General features: G+C 37.1%; 1 protein-coding gene across 2 annotated transcripts; it reads left to right on the forward strand.

Moving 5' to 3' along the window:
- Nucleotides 1–20: 20 nt before the first annotated feature.
- On the forward strand, nt 21–21,624 carry LOC140333512 (cytosolic phospholipase A2 gamma-like). 2 transcript variants are annotated; one of them, XM_072415198.1, is made up of 14 exons: nt 22–266; nt 2,768–2,852; nt 3,060–3,205; nt 5,299–5,506; nt 6,171–6,279; nt 6,438–6,578; nt 8,000–8,059; nt 8,183–8,218; nt 10,096–10,209; nt 13,316–13,366; nt 16,261–16,356; nt 17,558–17,715; nt 18,890–19,061; nt 20,878–21,624. In XM_072415198.1, the coding sequence occupies exons 1-14, from the start codon at nt 205–207 to the stop codon at nt 21,045–21,047; spliced, it is 1,608 nt and encodes a 535-aa protein (XP_072271299.1). In that variant the 5' UTR covers nt 22–204; the 3' UTR covers nt 21,048–21,624. The 2 variants fall into 2 exon arrangements, with proteins under 2 accessions (XP_072271300.1, XP_072271299.1); XM_072415199.1 differs by lacking the exon at nt 16,261–16,356 and having other exon boundaries at nt 21–266.
- The last annotated feature ends 2,145 nt before the right edge of the window (nt 21,625–23,769 follow it).

Raw genomic sequence — 23,769 nt, forward strand, 5'->3', positions numbered from 1 at the left:
CCCCCCCCTTCTCTATGTTAACTCTTAACCCTTCCCCTATCTGATCCCATCCCTTCCCAGTCATGCAGGCCTTCCAATGATTTTTCACTTCATTCTGTGCTCCAGGCCTCACCGGATTTAGAGTCACTTGAGTATAAACTACTGCAAATTATTTTTCTGTCTTTGGTTTGTGGTTGACCAGATTACCTATTTGCACACAGAAACATGGCTTTTGTGGTCTCAAAGGAAAAACTTCACATTGTAGATGGGTCTACTCGTACTTCAGAGTAAGTAACTAAAATTATTTTTGCTTAGATTTAATACAGTATATGGAGTTTGTGGTTATTTTTTTTGCTTGTACACATTTTTATACCTTTTATTACAAACACTCCTTCTACATGTAAATGATTCTTGCAACAGGTTTCTTTCTTCTGGATTTCAAACCATTACTATTATATATCATTATTAACAATAATAATAAATAATAATATTGTCTTTTGTATGCAAATAGCATGCACATTGCATTTACCATAAAAACACAAACCATTAATAATCATTTATTATTATATTTTTTTTTTTCCATTGACAATTTCTAGTGCTTAAGTTCATCCATTAAAAACTTTTTAACTTCTGTTTAAGGGAGGCAAATGGAATTAGGGTAAATATACATCAGGGGTACTAGGCAGTAAGCAGCCTTTAATTCTTGAATTAGAATTTCATGGGCACAAGCTAAGGTCCTTTTTACAGTTTAACACTAAAGCTAGTATGTGATGCAAGATCTAATGGTTTCTTAGGCCTCCTTGTGGTTTCCTCTATTTGGTAATATATTTGGTATATATATAATTTGACTTCTTTGAATATCTATAGCTCTAGCCTTTGATATTCTTGCTCTGATTCTGACTATGATCATGTGATAGCTGTGCCTTGACAAGTGCAAAATTCAATAACTAAGCAAGTCTAAATCTTAAGAATGAAATTGTAATATATTGCAGCTTACCTGTTTTTGGTGATGGTGGCTGCATTTGTTTTCTCTCTGTGTTCTTTTTTCATATAGCATTATAGCCAGTAATTCACCTATACATTTACTCATCATACCTTATGGAGTTTATTTGGACTACAAAATATGGGGTGCTTTGTAGTTTAGGAAGAGATGGGAACAATGGTTTGCTTTAAAGGTTTCTTTGGGTGGGTAGGTGTTGGGGGTTCAGATACACCTTATTTTAAAGATGGGGGACTGCATTTGCAATGTGATAGGCATACTGAAGCATGCCTGTGCTAACAAAGAATTAAGCATCTCCAATGGAAGGAAAGATCATAATATGTGTTGGGCCACCCAAAGTGTAAGTGATTTTCAAGATGCAATTGGTAACCACCATGAACATATGATCCAGTTGCAGTATGATAAACTTGTAAAATAAATGCTAGCCAATGTGAGTTGCTGCAAAGTACACTGACAGTATGCATAGTGCAAGGCTTTACCAGTGAACAAAGCCAGGTTGTGAGTGATATATCATCATTGCTCTGGTTTTGGTGGTGAAAGTGTGATATTAAATTGTACTGCACTAACATATACATAGTATCAACCTGTAAAGTTTGGCTTATGCATGCTCCTGGTGTTTTTTAATAAGTATAGTAAAAAAAACACACATTGATATGTATTATGTGTTCTAGTGCATACTTTTAATATTGATGGAATGAATAATATTTAAAAGCACTAAAAATATTGTATACTCATTGTATATTTTCCTTATATAAGGGCTGGGGTCTAGCAGTATTTTCCAGTATTGTTATTTACTCAGATTGATAGATAAACCACTTCCATATAAATCATTGAGGCCAATAATTATGAAGGCTATTGGCAATGTGTCCTTGAGCATAAGGTTACATGATTAATGTATGGTGATACCATATTACCCGGACAGTATAAACTCCTTTAAAGCAAGCATGTCAAACTGGTGTTTTATGGTTCACAGTGGTTTAATGCCTTGTTCTATGGTATTAAATATTTGAGCAGTAATTTAACAAAATTGCAGCTTACAATACAACAAGAATATTGGGCATTCTGATTGCTTATACAAGGACCAAATAGCACCAATATTGTATTAGAATACTGCTGCTAAGATGGGATGTTTTGGAAGCCAAGAACTGAGGATTTATACTGTTTTGATGACCGGTAAGCTTAATGGTGTACTTGCAAAATATAAAGGGCCTGATTTATTAAAGCTCTCCAAGGCTGGAGAGAATACACTTTCTTCAGTGAAGCTGGGTGATCAAGCAAACCTGGAATGGATTTCTTCAATGTCATTTGCTATTTGCTAGCAAATGCTTTGAATCCTGGACCAGATCCATCCCAGGTTTGTTGGATCACCCAGCTTCACTGATGAAAGTGTATTCCCTCCAGCGTTGGAGAGCTTTAATAAATCAGGGCCAAAAAGTGTACTACAGGCAGAGTCTGTGACAGACAGAAAGTGCAGTGCTGACCTCTACAATGTTTCTTGGATGTTAGATGGACTTTCCTTGCCATTTTAGTGTATTTAGCTGCCGTAGCCACTCATCAGAGATCAGTTCGGACAACCAGAATTTCTCATCATTGCTGGCAGATCAGCTCCAGAATCAAACAGAGGCAAATTGTAACAACATTTAAGAAATTCCAAAGAGCCATGTTTATTTTTACTTTATTTTCTACTTTGAAAGTGAAGACAACTGATTTTAGACCATGTACTTTTGCTTTATATTTTTCAAAAACTGCATTTATTCTGTAAATTTCTTCACATTTTCTTTGCAACAGATCAGAAGGAGAAACTCAATCGGTGAAAGCAAGAAAGAAAAAAGTAAAAAATGCATTCTTGTGCTTAGGAATACATGTCATGGAGGTAAAACTCAACAATTTTAAAACCTCAACAGTGTAAATTATTAAAAGTGAAAATCTGACCCCCCATTTATAGTTTTGGTAGGCATGCAAAAGAAATTAGTTTGGGGTAAATAACCTTCTACTTTTTGATTTAAACTCATTATTTCTGTCCAATGTATAATGAGTTAATGGCACCGACATGAACAGGTCTATTTTTTTCCCTCCTTAGAATTCTAATCCTCCTGTAATTGCTGTCCTGGGATCTGGTGGTGGACTCCGTGCCATGGTTGGTTTGCAGGGTACTCTTTCAAAATTGTCCGAACTAAATCTTTTAGATGTTGTTACATATATTGCCTCAACATCTGGATCAACATGGTATGTACATTTATTACAACAGAGATGAATAATTGTTTGTAACCCTTTAATTTTTTAAGAAAAGCTTACATGAAGGAAACTAAGTTTATTTATTCAACCCCCCCCCCACACACACACACACACACACACACACACGCACACACACTCCCCACAGGTGACCTCTGTCTCCCTCCTCTGCAACACCTCCAAACCAAATCCAATACTAAAAGCTGCACCTATACCCCATCCACTGTGCTTTCCATCCTTGCACTTTTACCATATATTCATATCTTTGATGTATTAAATGTATTTTTTTTTCTAGAAAAGGATAATAAAGGAATAAACAGGTCAGACAGTGGCTTATATTTTCATGCAAAACTCCAGTAAAAAAAGTCAAATGCAAGATCATGAGCTAACTAATTCAGTTGCTCAGCAGTAGCATCAGTAGTTATGCTTTTTATAATGTTTTTATATATAAATAAAGACAGTACATGAAAATGGGAAGGAAACACAACATATATCAAGGAAAAAAACAAACAAATTACAGAAATAAATTCACATATACTTGTTTACATATAATGGGGCTAACAATATAGTAACAAATATAAACCCATATGTAAAACAATGAAAATCTGAACATTCTCTTAAATCTATATAACTTTGATACATATACCATGTAAAGTATTTACATCTATCATGACTGCACTTATTCTTTTGCGAAAAATAAAGGTTTGCCGTGTTTGAAAAAAATGTGTAACTACCTTATCACCTACTCAGTCAGCCTCTAATCTGCCTCTTTCATATATTGCCTTCAGGGAGTAGATAACAGTAGAAAGAGTAAAGCCACATACACACGTGCAATTCTTGTCGTTGGAAAGGATCTTTCACGATCCTTTCCAGCGATAAGAACCGCAAGATGCATGAACGAGTGCTGTACATACAGCACCGTTCTGCTCTATGGAGAGGGGAGGGGGAGAGCGACAGAGTGGCACCCTGCTGCGTGCTCTCCCCCTTCCCTTGCATTAGGATCGCTCATCATTCATCGTCCGTGGATACGCCAGGACGGATCCACAAACGATGAACGACCTGGGCTGTACACACGCCAGATTCTCTCCCGATATCTGGCTGACACTTGCAATGCTTCTCGTCCGATAATCGGCTCTGGGCTGATATCAGAATAGAATCTGGCGTGTGTAAAGCGCTCGTCGTCCATCGACCCGTCTGGCGGATCCACGGACGATGGACGATTAATGGTCGTAATGGAAGTGAAGGAGAGAGTGTGCAGTAGGGTGCCCCTCCATCATTCTCCCCCTCCCCTCTTCATGGAGCAGAACGGTGCTGTGTGTACAGCACTTGTTCATGCATCATGCAGTCCTTAGTTGTTGGAAAGGATCGTGAAAGAGAACAAGAACAATTGTTGGGTTAGGATCCCAACAACCAAAAAGACATAAAAGTGGGTTTAGTTGTACATCACTATCTATAAGTCAGTGTGTAAACTGAAGAACATGAAAAAAACAATATTGAACAAGGGAGACAGAGTTCCTGGCACATTTAGGACAGGATATTCCAAACCTAGGTGACAGCATACTTACTGATTGGGGCTTAAAAACTTTGTAAACCCTGTGCATAATCTTAAACTGAGTTTCCCACCATATTTGATTTATTATGGTTTTCCATACAATAATGTATTTCTGAATAATCTTGTCTACCAAATCATCTAGTGGAAGCTCCCCTTGCAAGTTGCGTACATTAGTGTCTGATGGATGCCTAAGGTAGATTTCTTGAAGGTATGCATATATATATTTGAAATTGAAGAGATAACATGAACAGCCCATCAAATTGATTTGTTTGTGTGGCTTGCAATGGGGTTAATGTTAGGGTAGCACAAAACTTTGTAATTTACAGATAATACAGTTGATCCACTGGCCCTGCCATTAGAGAAACCTTGTAAGACATGCCAGAACCACAAAGCGTAGCCCCTTTTGTCTTGCCATACCCGAAAAGCCTTTTGCCAATTTAATCAATAGGAAAAAGTTTATTTTAAGCCAAATGCACTAAACCAATAAACACACAGTGTTGAAGCAATATAAAAATAAATTACTTTAACTTTTCAGGTGTATGTCATTTCTGTATTCAAATGAAAACTGGACAGAATTTTCATGCATTAAAAATCTGGAGAACCAGTTATGTAAACAAATTAAAAATGAGACCAAAAGAAACTGGGGAGAATCCTGGAAAATGATCAAAGAGAGATTTGTGGGAGAAATGTATTCATTGACCGATTTTTGGGCTTATGCAGTGATTTTCCAAATCACCAATACAGTAAGTACACACCAGAAAGGACAGGTTTTGTCTGATTTAAAACCCAAAAGAATCTGTATTACTCATGACAATGTTTAGTAATGATACCTAAGCCCTTATTCAGTGATCTTTTCTCTTACATGGTCCCAGCCAACTTTTCTTCATACCACACATGCCTAACACAGCCCCTTTTATTCCTGGTCCCTCAAAGCAATGCCTAATTATATGGATGGGCGGCACCTTGGTGCACCATTATTTAAAAGACATCTTTACTAGAGGAGATTTTTTTCCTTTAAAAGAGGAAAATGCAAGAGATAGCAAGACATATTAGGCCTCCAATCTGTCTCTAACAGCTGTGGTTGAAATGTGGGTAAAACCATACTGTACTGTACCATACCGTGTGTTGGAGTGTCATTGACCAAAGACCCCTGTCTTGGTAATCTGATCAGCTTGTATGGTCATTTTATATGCTTATTATTGAGATCAACTGACTAGTCAGATATAATATATTGGCTTTTATTACATGCCTTGTTTCTAGATTATCTTGGTCTGCCATTTTAGCTTGTACTATTTACATTTTATAATATTATATTTATATTAGTAGCAGGAAATCTGCTGCTTAATATACTTGCAGATACATTATATTAAAATTTAGTGTGTTTTTTACCCCATCAACCCTTTCCAGATTAATAAAGGAAAGCTATCTGATCACAAGGTTGGATGTGAAAATGGCACACTCCCATACCCAATCTACTCTGCTGTGGAAAAGGAAACTTTAAAATATAAGAATTTAGGTATGTTCACTAAAAGTTTTTATTTTATGAGAAATTATCCCTATTTTGTAATAATTTATTGAGCAAATTAGGCTTTGAACTAGACATCTTTTAAATGAATGAAACATGAAAAACATTCCTGGATGGATAATAACCTGAGAAAATTATTATATTTCTAGGATCTTGGTTTGAGTTTACACCACACTTGTCTGGATTTCCTGCATACAAATCCTATGTGAAGAGTGAACTCCTAGGCAGTAAGTTTGAAGGAGGATGTTTATTGGAGGAGCAAGCTGAGAGGGACTTAACATATCTTGAGGGTGAGTTGGATCAGATATTATCATTAACTTTAACACTACAACTTAATGCACATAAATTATCCAAAACACTTAATCCACTGACTTTGAAGTGAATAAAGGGGGTGAGCATGGAATATATGACTAGGTGAAAGTTGAATTGGAATTTTCTATGAAGAATTTTTATTTGTCAGAAAATCAACACCACCACCTATTTTTTTATTTACCTATTCAGAGTACAGTCTACACTAGTACTTAAACTTCTTGCCTGACTTTGGGTTAATGTACACTAATCCTGTCATTCACTGCCAGTTAAACTATCTGAACGGTACATTGTGTCAGTGTAAATACACTGTACGCTGCACTTTGGGGGAATCAAATAATTTTTGCTTAGTAGAATAATTGTACTATAATTCTACCTGAAAGTTGTTGGTTTCATTGTATGTAATTGCACATTACTGTAAAGTGTGTTCCTGCAGTTGCAAGTACAGATTCTATCATAATTTAACTTTAATTAACCTCTTCTATCAGTATTTGACGGGTTTTATATATCCCTGTATAGAACACCCACTTGATTCTACTAATATTAAGTGACAAAGTGACAAATTAATAGAGAACAGCACCATTCTTAATGCAGATTCCTAAATCTCAGAGCAGTACAAAAAAAGTATAATACCTTTCTTAGCACTGCAATAAAGTTTAGTAATTGTAGTGGTTTGTTGGGCAATCAGTCGGCAGCCTAACCACCTGTAATAAACAATACATTCACAGTATCTTCATAGATCCCTCTTTCACCCAGCCAGTCCTAACACAGCTTCCAATCTTCTCATTTAATTTCAGGCCAAACTCAAACAGCAACATCTACGTAGCAGCAAGTTAACAGGAAGTTTTTGGGGTGATTTGTTTTGAAGGGAGAAAACTAGGTAAATAGAAGAATTCTCATGATTTTTATCAAGGGCAAATTGTGATGGCTAGACTTCTGAGTTAGAGCATTTAGCAAATTGTTTACGTGTTGTTGATACAGTAGTTGTTAACTTTAAGGACAAGAAAAAACAAGAAAATACAGCATTTGAAAAACAAGAAGAAGGTACACTTTCGTCAGAGAATCGGGGTGATCCAGCAAACCTGGTGTGGATCTGGTCCAGAATTAACAACATCTTTATTAAACTGCTTTATTAAATTAGGTCTCTTGTGTAGTACACATTCTTCAAAGTACAATGAAGGACCCAATCACACCTGTCAATGGTGGTGTTGCATTATCATATGTGTATTATGATGTATTATGTAATGCCTTGTATTAAGACAGCCTATTTAAATGCATGGGCTACCAAGGTACCAAACTAACTGATGCAGAGCACGACAATACATTCCAGTATGTTACAGTAGTGAGCTGCTGACAATCTGCAATTATTATTGTGTTTGACATTAATTTTTGTTTCCCTCAGGGTTGTGGGGCAGTGCGATTGGAGATACTGTTCCTAACCATCTTCATAGCTTACTTCATGGTAAGTATGCTCATAGTATGTTTTAAAGTTCAGGTAAAGTTGTTTCATTGCAAGTCAAGAAAAAAATATATATATATAATTTTATTATTATTTTAATATTTATTTTTATATCTTGTATTATAGATGCACTCAAAGATTTTATGTCTGCCTTGTATAAAGGTAAGGAATCAACTTCCTATTTTGTTGGACTTTTACGGTTAGCTTTTTCAATTCTTTTCTGATATAATGTAACAATGTGATCTTAGTTCAACATAAAAATGTAAATTGTCAGCCTCTATGTCTTGTTTTCTAAGAGTAATAAAAGCGATGTAACCGTCCTAGACACATCCTGACACAGCCCACCCCACACATGTTTGAGCAGTCAAAGGTAATGCTAATGATTATGGGCAGGACTGCTGGTATGTCATTTCATACATGCTGCACAAATGATGGGCGATGCTAACTGGAGCTGCTAGCTGATTAGCCCAATTTGAAATTCTAACTTGTTTAAATCAATTGGAGGCAATTCTACCAGCCCCCACTAATGGCATAAATACATCATGGAATGTTACTGAGTCAATACATTAACAAAGATGAACTCAGTGCTCCTCATTCTCTTTCTCCTTTAGCTGTTGGCCTTGTGTACAAGAGTCCATGATGGATGATCCATCCAGTGAAAAATTTAGAGCGGAGACAGGAGCAACGTTGCTGGATGGGTCATCATGGGCACATATACTCAACCAGGGGTATCTCAAGAAAATGCTGGGCCTAGGGCGAAGTTGATAATTGGGGTCTAACTATATGTTACAATGAGTGTGGTTACCACAAACTTGGTGTGGTTTAATAGTAGTGTTATTGTTATCAGCTCCAGAATCCTTATTGTTTTTTCATGCTCATGTAAGTGAACCCCCTATAACCCCCAGGTCCAAATTCTAGCAATAAAACTACCATGCCATAATCCATAACCCCCAGGTCCACATTCCAGTCATTACAACCCCATGCCATAATCCATAAACCCCAGATTAACAATCCAGTCATAGGATCCCATGCCATAGTCTTTAACTCCCAAGTCCACATCCTAGCCATAAGACCCCCCATGCCATAATCCAGGGCCCACAAGTCCATATTCCAAACATTAGACCCCCATGCCATAATTCATAAACCTAAGATACACATTTCAGCCAAAGGATCCCATGCCATACTCCATAACTCCCAGGTCCACATTCTAGTCATTAGTCCTCCATGTCAAAATTGATAACTCCCTGGTATGCCTTCCAGCAGTAAGACCACTATGTCATCATCCATAAGTCCCAGGTCCAAATTCCAGCCATAAAACTCTCATGCAATAATTCATAACCACCAGCCCCAGACCCATATCTCAACCTTAACATCCCCCGGCAAAAAATGGCAAAATCCATATTGATGCTATGTACACATTCCAGCCATACGTCCTCTGTACCTCTACAGATGGGAAGGAAAAATGTTGCTGCCACCAATATGTCCAACTTTGACTTATTGAGCACAAAAAAACACCAGTTCTAGAAATGACACCTGAGAGTCTGTGATGTAATGCTAACCAGAAGTGTGGAGCATACACATCAGAGCACCCATACTCTGTATTGGTTATGGGTGAACTTTGCGCCAATATGTAGGATGGCTTAAGGCTCCATTTATAGAGTTTACATATAAAGTAGAACGCAGGCACATGAAGTGGTGCGGGGGGGGGGGTTGGGACCCATGGAAAGAAAGCCATGCTGTGCACAGCAGGGGGCCTTAGCTGCCTTAAGAACAAGACACCCCTGTGCAAAAACCAGTGAAGGATCCTGCAAAGGTAATTACTAATTTTAAAAAATTATAGATTTGTTTTACACTAAACTATTTGGCACACCACTGCCTTTTCATTTGTCCGTTTGGTTCACTTTCAAATGTTGGTAGGTATAAATTTATTGAGTTTGATATTCAAATGTTACTTTTTTAAAGTTCAATATTTATCAGTCTTTTTTTACTAATGAAATTATGTAGTACAGAAACTCACATATCCTATTTCCTTTTTAAAGGAGTTTCTTATTTATGTGAAACATGCCAAAAAATAAAAGAAATTGTTTTACATCTGAAGATAACAGAAGAAGAAATGAAAAAGGTCTGGATTATAACTGCTAGCAAGATAGAAGGTATAATGCTTTTTTACTTGAATTGCATATGCTTAGAGAACCAGTCTACCATTAGGCTTCTTTTTTTTTATGAAACAAACAAAATTAGAAAAAAATACTTTATTATTAATAATATTAAAAATCAAAATAATAAGAACTCGGCAAAAGAATCTTACACTTTTGTAATCAACTATTTTTTTGGTGTAGGTGGAACTTTTTCTTGTTTTTTGGAAAATTAATGTTGTTTGGCTGTTATACAAATGTAGTGGTTTCAAGATTAAGCAAATAACTTTGAATAAGTAGGCAGAATTGTGCCTACATACTGACCCTATATATTCTCTGTTTGTGCTTTAAAAGCTATTGAAGCAAATTTGTAGACAGCAATTCCAGCTTTCAAATTTCTCTCAATACAGTATTTATTTGGAACCCTGGGGCACTGAGGTTACCTTTCCAAAGGAAATCCATGTGCTTCTATTTTTGATTGGCAACCCAAAATACCCAACTGTATTGCACAATAAAATGTTATTGTGTGCTGGGTCTGCAAAAACAACATAGGTGCTCATTTAAATAGAAGGTCCGCTTTAAAACAAGGCAAATAATTGAGTGTACAGATATTAATTGGTGCTAAAAGGGGCAAACAATGGTACATCAAATGTATTACAGTTACCTGCTGGAGAAGTAAAAAATTTGGATTTAGGTCAGCTATATGCCACATGCAATAAGTGAATGAATAATTTTGCATAGGCCCACTGGTTCCTAAACTCAAACTTCGTGTAGACGTCACTCGCTTCATGCTCAGTTCAAGCAAGCTGCTAATTTAAAATGTTGTACCTTATCAGTCCTGTCCAACTCCAGACCTCGAGGGCCACAGACAGGCCAGGGTTTTCATATAAATAAAAATTGCTGGATCACCCAGCTTCAATGATGAAAGTGTGTTCTCTCCAGCCTTGGAGAACTTTTATATATCAGGGCCAAAGACTCGGAACTGAACTGAGTAACAGGTTGGGTATCAGAAGTAGGTTACAGGCTTAGGACTAATGAATGTTGTGGACTTACAACCTCAATAAGTTATGTTGGCTGATACCTGGATTGCTCTGCAACAGTATACCTATTATCATATAAAAGCTCAATCCTACAATAGAGTTTAAAGTAAACTAAAAGTCAGACAAGTGCAGTTAGTGGTGGACTCTAATTTATACAGGCCCGGTAATATCTCCAAACCATGTTCCTTATATTTCCACTCTTATTGTCTCCTATAAAAACAAAAAGTGGGCATGTGGGCGTTTTGGGGCATTTGGGATGTTTACTCTATTCCAACTCTTCTTTGCCACATTTCTTAGTTTGAAATGTCTTTATTTGCCTAAATCTAGCTAAATATACATGCTAAATACAAGCTGTATGGGCATTTATAGGCATTTAAAAATAAAGTCAGTGTAGATGTAGCCTTAATATTATGAAAGGGTATTAAGTTATTTCAGGGAATTTAGAGATAAGTTTAAATCTAGGATTTTCAATAATAACAGCAGGTGGTGATTTGAACCATAGGTCCAATTAGGCATTAGTAGAAAAAGAAATATTATATTAGCAAAAGCAAGAAGTCTGCCAAACCTCATGAAATAGAATGGCTTATTAAATAAAAGATAATGATGTTGTTAGTTTCATAGAAATTTAGGTTATTTAAGTAATGTCTAAAAAATTTTTTCTGAAAAGCTACAGTCCATTTAGAAAAGTGGGAGAGGGAAGACAAAGAAAGAGGGGCTTCTATTGTCTTGTTTAAGACCAGATCAGATCCAATTAAAACAAGGTAACTTTAATCTGTATGACTCTAGATTTTGCAAAGAGATACAACAGAGTCCTCCTGTTTGTCAATCTAAAAGTTAAACTTGTCATAGGCCTTGCTTTGCTAATTGGATGGAATGAAAGCCAGGGAATGTTTTTGTATTGTATGGGTTATGCATAGTGAAATTACTGTAACCTACTTGAACATCTGACACACATAACTTTACTGAAGCTCAAATGCTAAACTGAACAGACATAAATGCTCACAAGCTGTCTCTTTGCCAGTAACAGTGGGGGTTTACTGGCATAATTATGTGGGAAGATTTGACCCACCATGATGAGATGTGATAAGTGTTTTGATGTAAATCCATTTTAAATTACTAAATTATTGTGTATTGAGGAAGCAATATTTGTTGCTATAATACAAGTTTTTGTTTACTTTTTTTTTAATCTGGTGATGTAACGTCTCGATTAACAGATTAAAACCAGTAAAATTCCACTCTCCCAAAAGGCTGTGTTGTATGTATATATTGTCCTTTATAGGATTAGTCATAGTATAGTACCTTGAACCAGAAAAGGCATCAAATGATGGGATGGGGGAGTCATGTTGCTTGTGACTTCAACTGTCAATGTACTAGCTGGTAAAGTATGGTTTACTACAGTCCATTTTTATAAGTGGCCTGACTAATTAGAGAGGGAACTCTAGTCTCTAGACTTTAGTTCCATTTTTAGATTTCCATGATCAGGCAGGTCAATATTGCAGAAAGGGACAGGTGATGTCGTTTATGCAATAACCCCTTTTACCTACCTGATCACTTATGGCATCCTGCAATTATTCTGCACTGTGCGTACACGTCGTCAGCTTTGGCTGCCAGGATGCCCAGCAATCCTGGTTCCCCTGCACATACTGGGAAAGTACAACTTGAATGAAGAAATCTGTTGACTAATACTATAGCATATTAATTTTGTACTGGAACAAAAATTATAGGAAATATTTGTCATGAGCGAAATTAGGTGTCTTACCCACACTAAAATCTACCTATGTCATGAAGAGTCATACGAGCACAAAAATGTAGCTAGTATAATCCATGAAACAAAATAAAAACTCTTGGTCTGAATTTTTTACTCAGGCCAGCTTGGAAAGAGTCAAAACCAAGAGGTCAAAGTTGATTTTTTTAATATTCCTGAAATCTCTCCCACATTCTCATGTATTCATGCCTATGTTGTTGTGTAGAGTGAAATACCTATCAATAGATGGGCTTTCTATTATTCTTGCACTATATGTAACATGAAAGTAGAGTACAATATGTGCATTGCTAACACTGATGTTCTGATTTATTTAATCTAGAAGTCTTACAAAGCAAACAAGGCACTGGTCGTTGCATTGGGGCTATAGCAGGTATGCAACAAAATGAATTAAACAATTATGATTGTTGATTGGTGTGTGCTCTTTTTCATAAAGTGAATGAAATTGCAATCTTACCATATGTGACATTTTTAGTAAATGTACATTCTCCACATGCATATTTCATACACAATACACTTGCACAGAAAGACTAAGGAGCCGCTGAATGCCAAATAAATACAAGATAATACCGGTATACAATTGAATCTTTTTTTGTTCCTGATAATGGAGAAGGTACAGGGGTCAGAGACTTGTGACCAGGCACCTGTTTGGGCCCTCACGGTCACTGGGAGAAGGGAGTTAGTGCAGCTAGATTATGCTGGAAAAGGAAATCTTCTGCTAGGAGTGATTATATCCTCCTTTATGTACCGTGTTTCCCCGATGATAAGGCAGGGCCATCAAATAAGACGGCCCCCCCTTTTTAGGGAAAAAGGTAAATAAGGCATCCCCCTGAAAATAAGCCCTAGAGCATATTTTGGCCTTCCAAAAAAAATAAGATAGTGTCTTATCATCGGGGAAACAGGGTAATGCAATGAAGGCAAGAAGTGGAAGTTTTCCTCTTTCAGCTGTTATATCTATGATAGTAATGGTTGCATTGGCTGAGCTATCACTGGCTGCATCTGGAGAAGGGCGAGGGGTTGGGGGAGGAGGCTGAGGGGTTCTGCACTGATGAGGGTCTGTCCCGATAGGGGTCTGTCTCTATGGGGTTCTGCACCAGACAGAGGTTCTGTCACTGAGGGGTATGAGCTAAGCTACATAGGGTACAGAGTCCATTGTACCCAGAAGCGCAGGAATGTTCACATAAGAAAAAAGAAGATGATATTGTCCTTGGTGTACTATGTGTAAATTATATCTGTGGCGTGACAGTTTCTGAGTTAAATGCATCCAGGAAGCAAAGAAGGCACAGCAAATAAGGAACATCCTAGTAAGACGGAAGTGGAGAAGGGTCAGGACCACCACTAGGTATGCAATGCTGTGAATAACTTGGAAGAACTGAAAGAAAAGTGGTTATTTTTGTCATTTGTCTTTTAGCTAAATTGAACAATCTCAGCTTAAAATGGAACTCCAGCTTTACATTTTGATAAGAAGCAGAAGAACTTCTCCTTGCTTTTATCTCGCTGCTGGGTAGTGTCCATCTCATTCCCTGGCTGGTGGATGTTATGGAGCATCTAGCCCTTTCTTCCCCCAGTTTTTCTGTCCATTAGATTAATCTTTTCAGCAGTTTAAATTAAGACAAAAATCATCAGAGTATCAACCTTGACAGAATCTCACAAACTTAAATTATGATTGTTTATATTTGTACTTCTATTTGTATTCATTCTTTGGAAGATCAAGATCATATACTGTATATTGGTACATCTTACTATAAAAAGGACATAGATAAGGCATAGGGGTAGACATCTAAGCAAGAGGAATAAAAGGTCTCATAACATTTTCAAAAATGCTACCTGGCTAGTATTTGACAGCTCGGGCTGGTAATTTAGTAGTTGGTTACCAAAATATTCAAACACAATTTGATGGTTTGCCATTCAGAAATGGTCCCACATTGCCTTGCTTTAGTGCTGCAGGGATCCCAGATTGACTGCTTGCACTCTGCTATCCCACTGGTTATTTTTAGTGAACTCTCCAATACCGTAGTGTTGCATGAAGTATCAGCTTAAAGCCTCTTGGATGGACTCCACACCTTGCTTTAATGTTATCAGATTAGAGCTGGCTGCAGCAGCTCCAGACTAAAGAAATACCACAGCACAGTGTATATGTATGGGTGCTGGGTATAATTAGTATATAGAAAGTAAGCTCAAACTAATTGCTTTTCAGTCCTACTAACTTTTCAATGCATTGAGAAAACCCTGCAAAGGTCATGACCCTAAAAAAACAGGATTATAGATCACACTAGCTGTACATAAAATTTAAAAAAATATTTAGTGCAACAGAAAAATTAACAAATTATAAAAGCTACAGGCTATAAAAGCAAATACTAAAGACATGAAGTTATGTGGAGGAGTGTAATCTCTTATATGGATATAATAGAATAAAGAATGGAAATAGGATTTACAAAGGACCTGAGTACCATCTAATGAACTGATACCATCAGACACCTTGCTGAAAAGAGATGGACTTATAAAGCCTTCCCACTGCTAAAACTGCCAGACTGATACCAAGGCAAAATACCTTGTGAAAAATCTGTAATATTTTTGCTTTGATTTCTGGAAACATGACAAATGCCAACTGATAACCACTGTGCCTGGCCCTATGATCTTTAAGCAGTTTAGCAATGCAAGTAGTATTCTAGCTCCGTGCTTTATATCAGTCTTTTAATAAATGTATTGAATAAACAAAATAACCCTATCTAATGTTACAGCAGAGGATTGTTTTATTGTACATAAAGAATGTTCCACATCTGAAATGCACTTCTACATACCGTAGGAATTGTTTTCAAACTTTGATGTTGATGATCTATCTGTCTGAAATGTGCTATAATGGAGACATTGAAGAAATACCCCAGTAATGTTTTTAGGTTTTTTTATTGGCAAAATCTGGGGCATATGTAAGACATTTTCCAAGGCTAGTGACAATGGGTACAGTGGTATGGTCTATCTTCATTTGTAAAGAACAAACATTTGGAGAACGTTCTAAAATGTTTGATTATTTTTTGTGTTGGAGGGCTTGTGTGTGTTACATTTTAAAGCTATGTTTGCTTGAATGCATAGGAAGTATAAATATATATGTATAGGCAATAATGTTTCCCTATTCTGTGCTACAACTGCACAAACAGGGTACACACTCCATAGGTGCTTTGCAAGTGTGGGTAAAGTAGGGTAGGAAAACATTTACAGCCATTAGATTTTTCAAGAAATCTTTTTTCATTATTATTTTTTTGTCACTAGGTTTTTGTGAAAATGCTACAGTTATAAAGAACATTGTTTCTTGCATTGCCCAGTGGAAATGGGGAACTACAAACAATTTCCTTTACCAATGGAAAAGTAGGTATACCTTTCACAAATTGGCAATTATTTGTCAACAGTGGAGGAATCATTCAATGTCTGATTCATAGCAGTAAAATTGCCAGATATCACTTAACCTGAATTTCCAACATTTTGCCGTTTTGGCAAAATGCACAAGATACATTTATGTAGCCTTAAATAACAAACGTTGGATTTGAAAAAAAACTTACTTATGGAGACCAATTATAGTATAACTTGGCTGGGGTATTTCATTAAGCAGTAACTCATATATATTGTCCTTAAATAAAGCACACATACATTAAGTTTGATCTAGCCATAAAGCTCAGGCTAATCAAATTACTACGTTCAAGCATTAAAAAAACAAGATTATCAAACAAAAACAAGTCCGTTCAGGGGCTGGAGAACTTGACCTCCCAATAAACAACAGCACAAGCTTCACAGGACCAGAGCGGGTGGATGGGATAATGCTTATCCTGCTTTTTCATCAGAAATAACACTGAACTTGGGGTTGGTTCAAACAGGTGACTGTAGCTGACCTATGTTAATTAGGAAACCAACACGCTATAACGACCATGCTACCAGTGCTCACATCCGCCCTCTGGTGGTTATATTCAATGGGAAAGACAAGTTATTTTTTAATGAATGTAATTGACTTTAGATTACTCAGAATGCTTTTATGTTTACAAAGTAGAGCTTTTTTTCTTTTAACTTATCAATAGTATGATTTTGCAAAATTTCAACAAATGGAAACTATAAGTTTCAGAACTAAATCCATATCTCTGTCTGTGACAGTGGCTTTGAATTGCATTTAGTAAATGATTTACCTACACTTGAGTACCTGAGGCAAAATTGGAGAGTTTGAGCACCTCCAAAACATGCTATTGAGAGGTTGCTGTGGAAAAACAGCTGGCATCTGTAGTACGCTTAAACAATGTCTATGGCAATCCTGGGCCTTAGCATACTGCTCTAATGTTTACAAGAAAAGGTCTGATAATAGCACGATTTTTACTAAAAGTGCTGATAGTAAAGTCTCTTTGCTGTTTGTGTTTGTTTAAGCAGGGGTATCTTGATTTCTTAAGAATTGTTTGCTAAAAGTATTATGCTATATTCACTTTCTATATTTTAAACTTGTTTTTTACATAGTTTTTTAAAGTCATAAGACTTTTAAATTATTTGAACTTAGTTTGTGCTAATTCAGATCTCTTTATTTTTGTTCTAGATAAAAGTGCTGAAGAGTGTGAGATTTTATCTAAAGAGCACATATCTTTAATTGATGCTGGTTTGGATATAAATGCCCCATACCTATTGATGTTACCTCCCCATCGCAAAGTGGATCTCATTTTGTCTTTTGACTTTAGCCAAGGAGATCCATTCCTGGTAACTGGATTTTGTGACTGTTTTATTGCAAAAAGGAGATTGTATAAATATGTTGGAGCAGAAATAATCTTTTCTGCCATTAAAATAAAGTTTCCTCCAACCCTGACCATATCTTCTACCCTTAGCGGTTAACTGCAACTTTTATGCCACAGCTGAATTACTTTAGCTAGTGCATCTATCTGTGTCAAGTGCACATGCTCCAGTGATTAAAAAAGTGTTCTTCATAGGTGGGGGAGAAGAAGGTCAGCGCTTGAATTTTTTAGGCTGTCAGTTGTCAGGGCTTAGGATTTTATTGCCACAGCTCCATTACTTTTGTGGAAGCAGCATGTGAACTCATCAGTCAACTGCTTGGCAGACAGTGCCCCTCTGAAAAACATGACAGCGGGACACCTGCAGCCATGCTGTCTTGGGGCATCAGTAAATGATTGATTGGGAACGACTGGTATGCATGTCAGGAACACATCGGGGTGCTGCTCATTTGCCATTTCTGCTTCCCTCTACATAGAAAGAAAAATGTTGTATGTACAGCTCCTGTTTGCTTATCTGTCACTAAAATGATCATGAAAGATTGTTTCCAGCAACAAAAATTGGTTGTGTGTATATAACCTAAGCCTAAACAACCAATGATGGCAAATATGCAAGTCTCATACTTTTTACTAAAGATCATTTTTATGAAAAGTATCCGTATCTTTGAGTTTTAGCTTTAGGATTGAGCTTTTCTTGTTCTTGGGTGGCTACACTTAATATGTGAGTAGTTAATGCTGGTGGCCCAGGATGCTCTCCCGTTTAAGATGGTAAAAGTACATTTCTATACTTCATTCTGTGTAAGTGAAGGGGAATTGGTCATTTTAGCTTGTAGGAAAGAACTTATTTTGTGCTTCCAGTTCTGCATTTCTGGTGAGATCAACAGCGATTTTATGTAATTGGTTACAGTTTTCTCATGCTTAAAAATATGAGCTAATTCAGCCACCACACCTAAGGACTGGTAAGAGTAAGTTGCTATTTACAGAATTATGAATATGAGTGACTGAATATGTGACAAGAGTTTAGAGTTTAATCAGATAGATAGCATATTACAATATTGTTCTATTTGATATTTAATCTACTTTAACAACATGTATTTGTGTATAAATTAATTACTTTGATTGAATATTTTTTATTTTTTATGGAACAGACACTTACTCAAACAGCTGAATACTGTAAGGAATATAAATTGCCCTTTCCAGAGATAAACATTGAAGATAATGATAAGGACATTCCATCAAAGAGTTGCTACAGCTTTGAGGGACATGGCAATGAACCCCATATAATGCACTTTCCACAGTTCAACACTGAAACCTGTGAAGGTAAGTTCAGAGATGAGAAAACTCCAAAAATGTCCTATAGTTTCAGACTTAACCCTGAATTTCTCTTTTCATCCATGTAATGAGTGATGTGATTGTCATGGGGAAACAAATAAAAAAATCACCACTGTCACTTTTATCCAAAACATGTATAGCTTTGAGAGGCAGACCCAGGCACAACCAGGTTTTAGCTGTCTATGGGCAACTATAATCACGAAAAACTGGTCAGGACCAAGAGCCTCAAATTGGCTCCTGACCACATGATCACTTAGCTTGGTTTTCTGAGTTCTGAGTTTAAGAGTTCGAGCCAAAGAAGTCAAAACATCCCTGATGTTCGATAGTTTGATTCAGCACCAAGCCATATGCTATACCTGTCACTGTCAGTAAAACCTGGCTTTCACTCAACATCTGCATTTATTTCTAGGGCTTTATTTCACCCTTTCAGTGAATGGATAAAAGGTACTCATTCCCGGGGGGAGGGAGCACAAATCTGGGGGCCTTCCTATTAGACTTTAGATTACAAAGTAAACTCCCCACCCACAGACCCCACAACACCGGGCAACAATTAGATGGAAGAGTCTCTACCCCCTAAGAATGGTGCTTGCCACTGTTGAAGCCAAGTGTGTCTGGGCTTTTCCTAAAGGGAAGAGTTGTTTTCCACCTTTCTTTTTGCATAAACCAGATACCAGATGACCTTTATAGTTTGGAGAGAGGGCACACATACTTGCTACTCCATTTTTCCAGGAGGGTCTTGAGCCACAAAAAAGGGTCTGGATTTAATATTTTAATATTGTAATATTGTATTGTCTACCAGCTGAATTAGCCAAGCCCTGCCCTGTGTATTGTTCACTGAATGTGCGTCTGCCATTGACATCAATAGGATTTAAATTTGGCATTGGATAAACCTGAAAACTTGGTCCATTTTTGACCAACACTAGTGATCAATAACAGTCTTAGAGTGTTTGGGAATACCTATTTGTCCTGAACAAATGGTTTGTTTGGATAGGCTAAAATGCAAAAAACAGAGAACTATAAAAAATAAACTGGAGAAAGGAGGTTTATTATTTTGTTTAAAAAAAAAAAAAAAAGATTGCGGGCTGTGCTGATCCCCAGCACTACAGGTTAAATGGGGACAAGTCTCCCCATTCAAAACTTCTAGTGCTCCCTGAATGGCTGAGGAAAGCAGAATTCCCAGGGCTGCAAGAATAATTGCAGCCCTGAGAATCCACTGCGATCCCGGGGCACTAGAGGTCAATTAACCTCTAGTTTCCCGGGATCGCAGTGGATTCTCAGGAGTTCGCAGTGGAACTGCAGAAGAACTCTCAATGGAGTTCCCATTGAGAGTTAATTTGCAGTTCCACTGTGATTCCCGGCACTAGCGGTTAATTAACCTCTAGTGCCGGGATCTTCCCAATGAATGCAGCCGTGGCCGTATTCATTGTAAACAGTGTGCGATCCGTGGCACTAGAGGTTAATTAACTTCTAGTGCCCCGGGGATCACAAACAGGAGGATTCCCAGGGAATCCTGTGAATCCGCTGTGAATCCTCCTGGTATAAAATTTCCTTGATCTTCTAATGGTTTCGCGAAATCGGTTCCCCAAAATTTCCCGAAATCATCGGAAGTTCGAGGAAATTTTTACGAGAATGCCAGAGGCATTCTCGCTCATCCCTAGTCTGCACATGAATTCTTGTTGATAAACTCCTGTTACCATACAAAAGTATATTCTTGTTTTCAGAAACTGCAAGCATGATAATAAAATACTTGATAAAGAGATTTGAAATCAGATATATTTTTCATTATCAACCTGTTTTCTTGCAGATGCAGAAAAAGTAAATGAATTGAGAAAAAAGTATGGCACGTTTGTTGTTTCCTATGAAGAATCTCAGCTGAAAGATCTTCTAAATATAGCAAAGAAAAATGTGGAAAACAACAAAGACCAGATATTTGAAAAAATTAAACAATGTGTTAAACAGTGTAACCTGACCTAACCTGATGTCAGGGTTATAAGAGGAAGGGATTAAGAATGTCTGCAACTTTAATATACACTAAAATATTTTAAAGCAGGATCAAAAAACTATTTATGCCAATGGAATACTACCTGCCTACAAGCATAATAACCATGGTTTGGAGGATGCAAATGTCTACTAATAGTTTAATTATTTTTCTGTAGTATTACATTTCTTAATATATGCAATGCATAATCAAATTCTATTTTTGGAGTCCTATTTCAGCACATTATAAGGAAATTTGTTTAGAGAAATGTGTTATACTATAGGCTTTGTGCTCAGCTTTGGATACCTGCTGGTTAAATGCAACAAAATTTCAACAACTTTATCCAAAACTCTGAAATTACCAACTAGGAGTTTTGGTCTTCCATGTAGGTATTTACATAAAAATGAAGGATATTTTACCTTTTTTATATTTGCTACTATATTCTAAAAAGTTAATGGTACATGAAATGAATTAAAGCAAGGGTAATGATGAGCTTTGCTTTTTAAAAAATTTTACACATTCAGACATACAAAAAAATACTACCTGTCAATAAATGATGAAGTCTTTACTGTACCAACCAATCTTGAATCCAGTTTTTTTGTTTGAATATTTTTATTGAATTTTCAAGAATATACAAAAAAAAAAAACACAAAAATGACATAAACTATAACACCAAAAAGAAAACAGAAAAAACGTAATAACTGAAAACACAACCTAACAAATCAACTAAATAAAAAAGAAAAAGAAGGTACATTAGTCTGACAATATCATAAAAATTTACAGTAAATTATAATCGAAAAAGTCTATGGTCAATGCCAGAGGCTGTGTGATGATCTAGCCAAGGAGTCCAGGTCTTATAAAAAATTTGCATAGAATCATTTGCAGTTGCAGACATTTTTTCCAATACCATAGTATCAGCTAAACGAGACAGAACTGCTTGAAAACTTAAGGAAGGCTTCTTCCATGCAGCTGCAATCCCTTGCCGTGTGGCCAATAAGGTAAAAGAAAGCAATTTCCGTTGAGCCTTAGAAAGGGTTGGACTCATATGGTGAAGCAACGCTAGCCATGGCTCCCTTTTTATGGAGAGATGTAGAACTGATCGTAGATAATTAAAGATTCTAATCCAAAACTTTCGAACCACTGGGCAGTCCCACCAGATATGGCGAAACGTACCAAGATCACGACAACCACGGAAGCAACTCGAGTTACTTCCCATTGTAAATTTCGCTACCCGATCAGGTGTGAAATACCAACGAAACATTACTTTATAGGCATTCTCTTGCATTAACACATTTGGGGAGCAAGTAGCTATATGCTGCCATATCCTAGTCCACTCTCCTTCTTCCAACCTTGCACCAAATTCATCAAGACTCCCTTCATACATTGCCTAACTTTTTCTAACATATTAGAAAAAAAAGAAACAGAAGGAGAATTCGGTGCATAGTATGTCAAGAAGGTAACCTCCGTGTTCTGCAAAGAACCAATTAAAATCAGATAACGCCCTTCTGGATCAGCAAACTGCTGAGAACATATGAATGGCATACGTTGGTGAAAAGCTATAAGGACTCCTCTATGTTTTTTTGTCGTGGACGCATGATGGACCTGAGGGTAGCGGTTATGCATAAAGGTAGGGGTAGAAGACACAGAAAAATGTGTCTCTTGCATACAAACCACTTCAACACCTGAAGAGTGACAGTAATTAAAGGCGACTTTACGCTTAGATGGTGAGTTGAGACCTTTAACATTAATTGACATTATCCGTAAAGCCATGTGGTAGAGATATCCAGACAAGTAGCATCAATTGTCAGACAAACATAAGCACAATACCAACATACTGTAGAAAACAATAAAGAGAACAGAAAAAACAAGAAAAAAAGACTGTTTACAAAGACAAACCAAAAATACCCACAATATGGAACAACATTAGGACCCCAAGAGCTACAAACAGCTCCAAGGGCTCCAAAAGAGACTAACATTATGTAGTTAGGATCACTTGATCCCAAATTCCGGACCCGAGGGATGTTAACAGTCCGGTACGGGTACATGCAACCAGGGATCAGGCCAAAACTGGAACTACGGTGACTACGGAATTATCCGAATACAGGACAATTAACCAGGTGGTTTTGAGGAGAATACTTGGGTAGCCAAACGAGAAAGTGCTTGAGAGCGAGGTGCAGAACTTGGAGATCCCTTTTCAGAACCGTGGAGAGATGAAGGAGACATACTCAACCGTGCTGCTCCTACGTTTCCAGGATTTTTCTGGACTGAAGTGGAGTTGGATTCGGATTCAGGCGAATAGGAGAGACCCAGCTGTGTAAGACATAATTGAGCTTCCTCAGGAGTAGAGAACTGGTATTGGGCTCCTCTTATTTGAAACAGCAGCTTAAAAGGATAACCCCAATGATAGCGGATCCCATTGGTAGATAAGATTTGTAGGAAAGGACGGAGAGCCCTCCGCTTGACTAAGGTAGAAGCAGCCAGGTCAGCATATAAACTATATGTTGTGCCTTGAAACTGTAAGCAAGAACTATTTCTAGCTTTCAATAAGAGGATGTCTTTGGTGCGGAAAAAGTGAAACCTCACAATGATATCCCTGGGTGGGCCACTCGGATTTCTGGGGCCAATAGAGCGATGGATCCTGTCTAGTTCCAGACGATCCAATGAAAGCTTCGGTGCTAGCTCTTGGAACAGGGCCATAACATAGTCCTGCAAATCTAG

Source organism: Pyxicephalus adspersus, chromosome 6, assembly GCF_032062135.1.
Source record: "Pyxicephalus adspersus chromosome 6, UCB_Pads_2.0, whole genome shotgun sequence".
In the NCBI taxonomy this organism is placed as follows: Eukaryota; Metazoa; Chordata; class Amphibia; order Anura; family Pyxicephalidae; genus Pyxicephalus; species Pyxicephalus adspersus.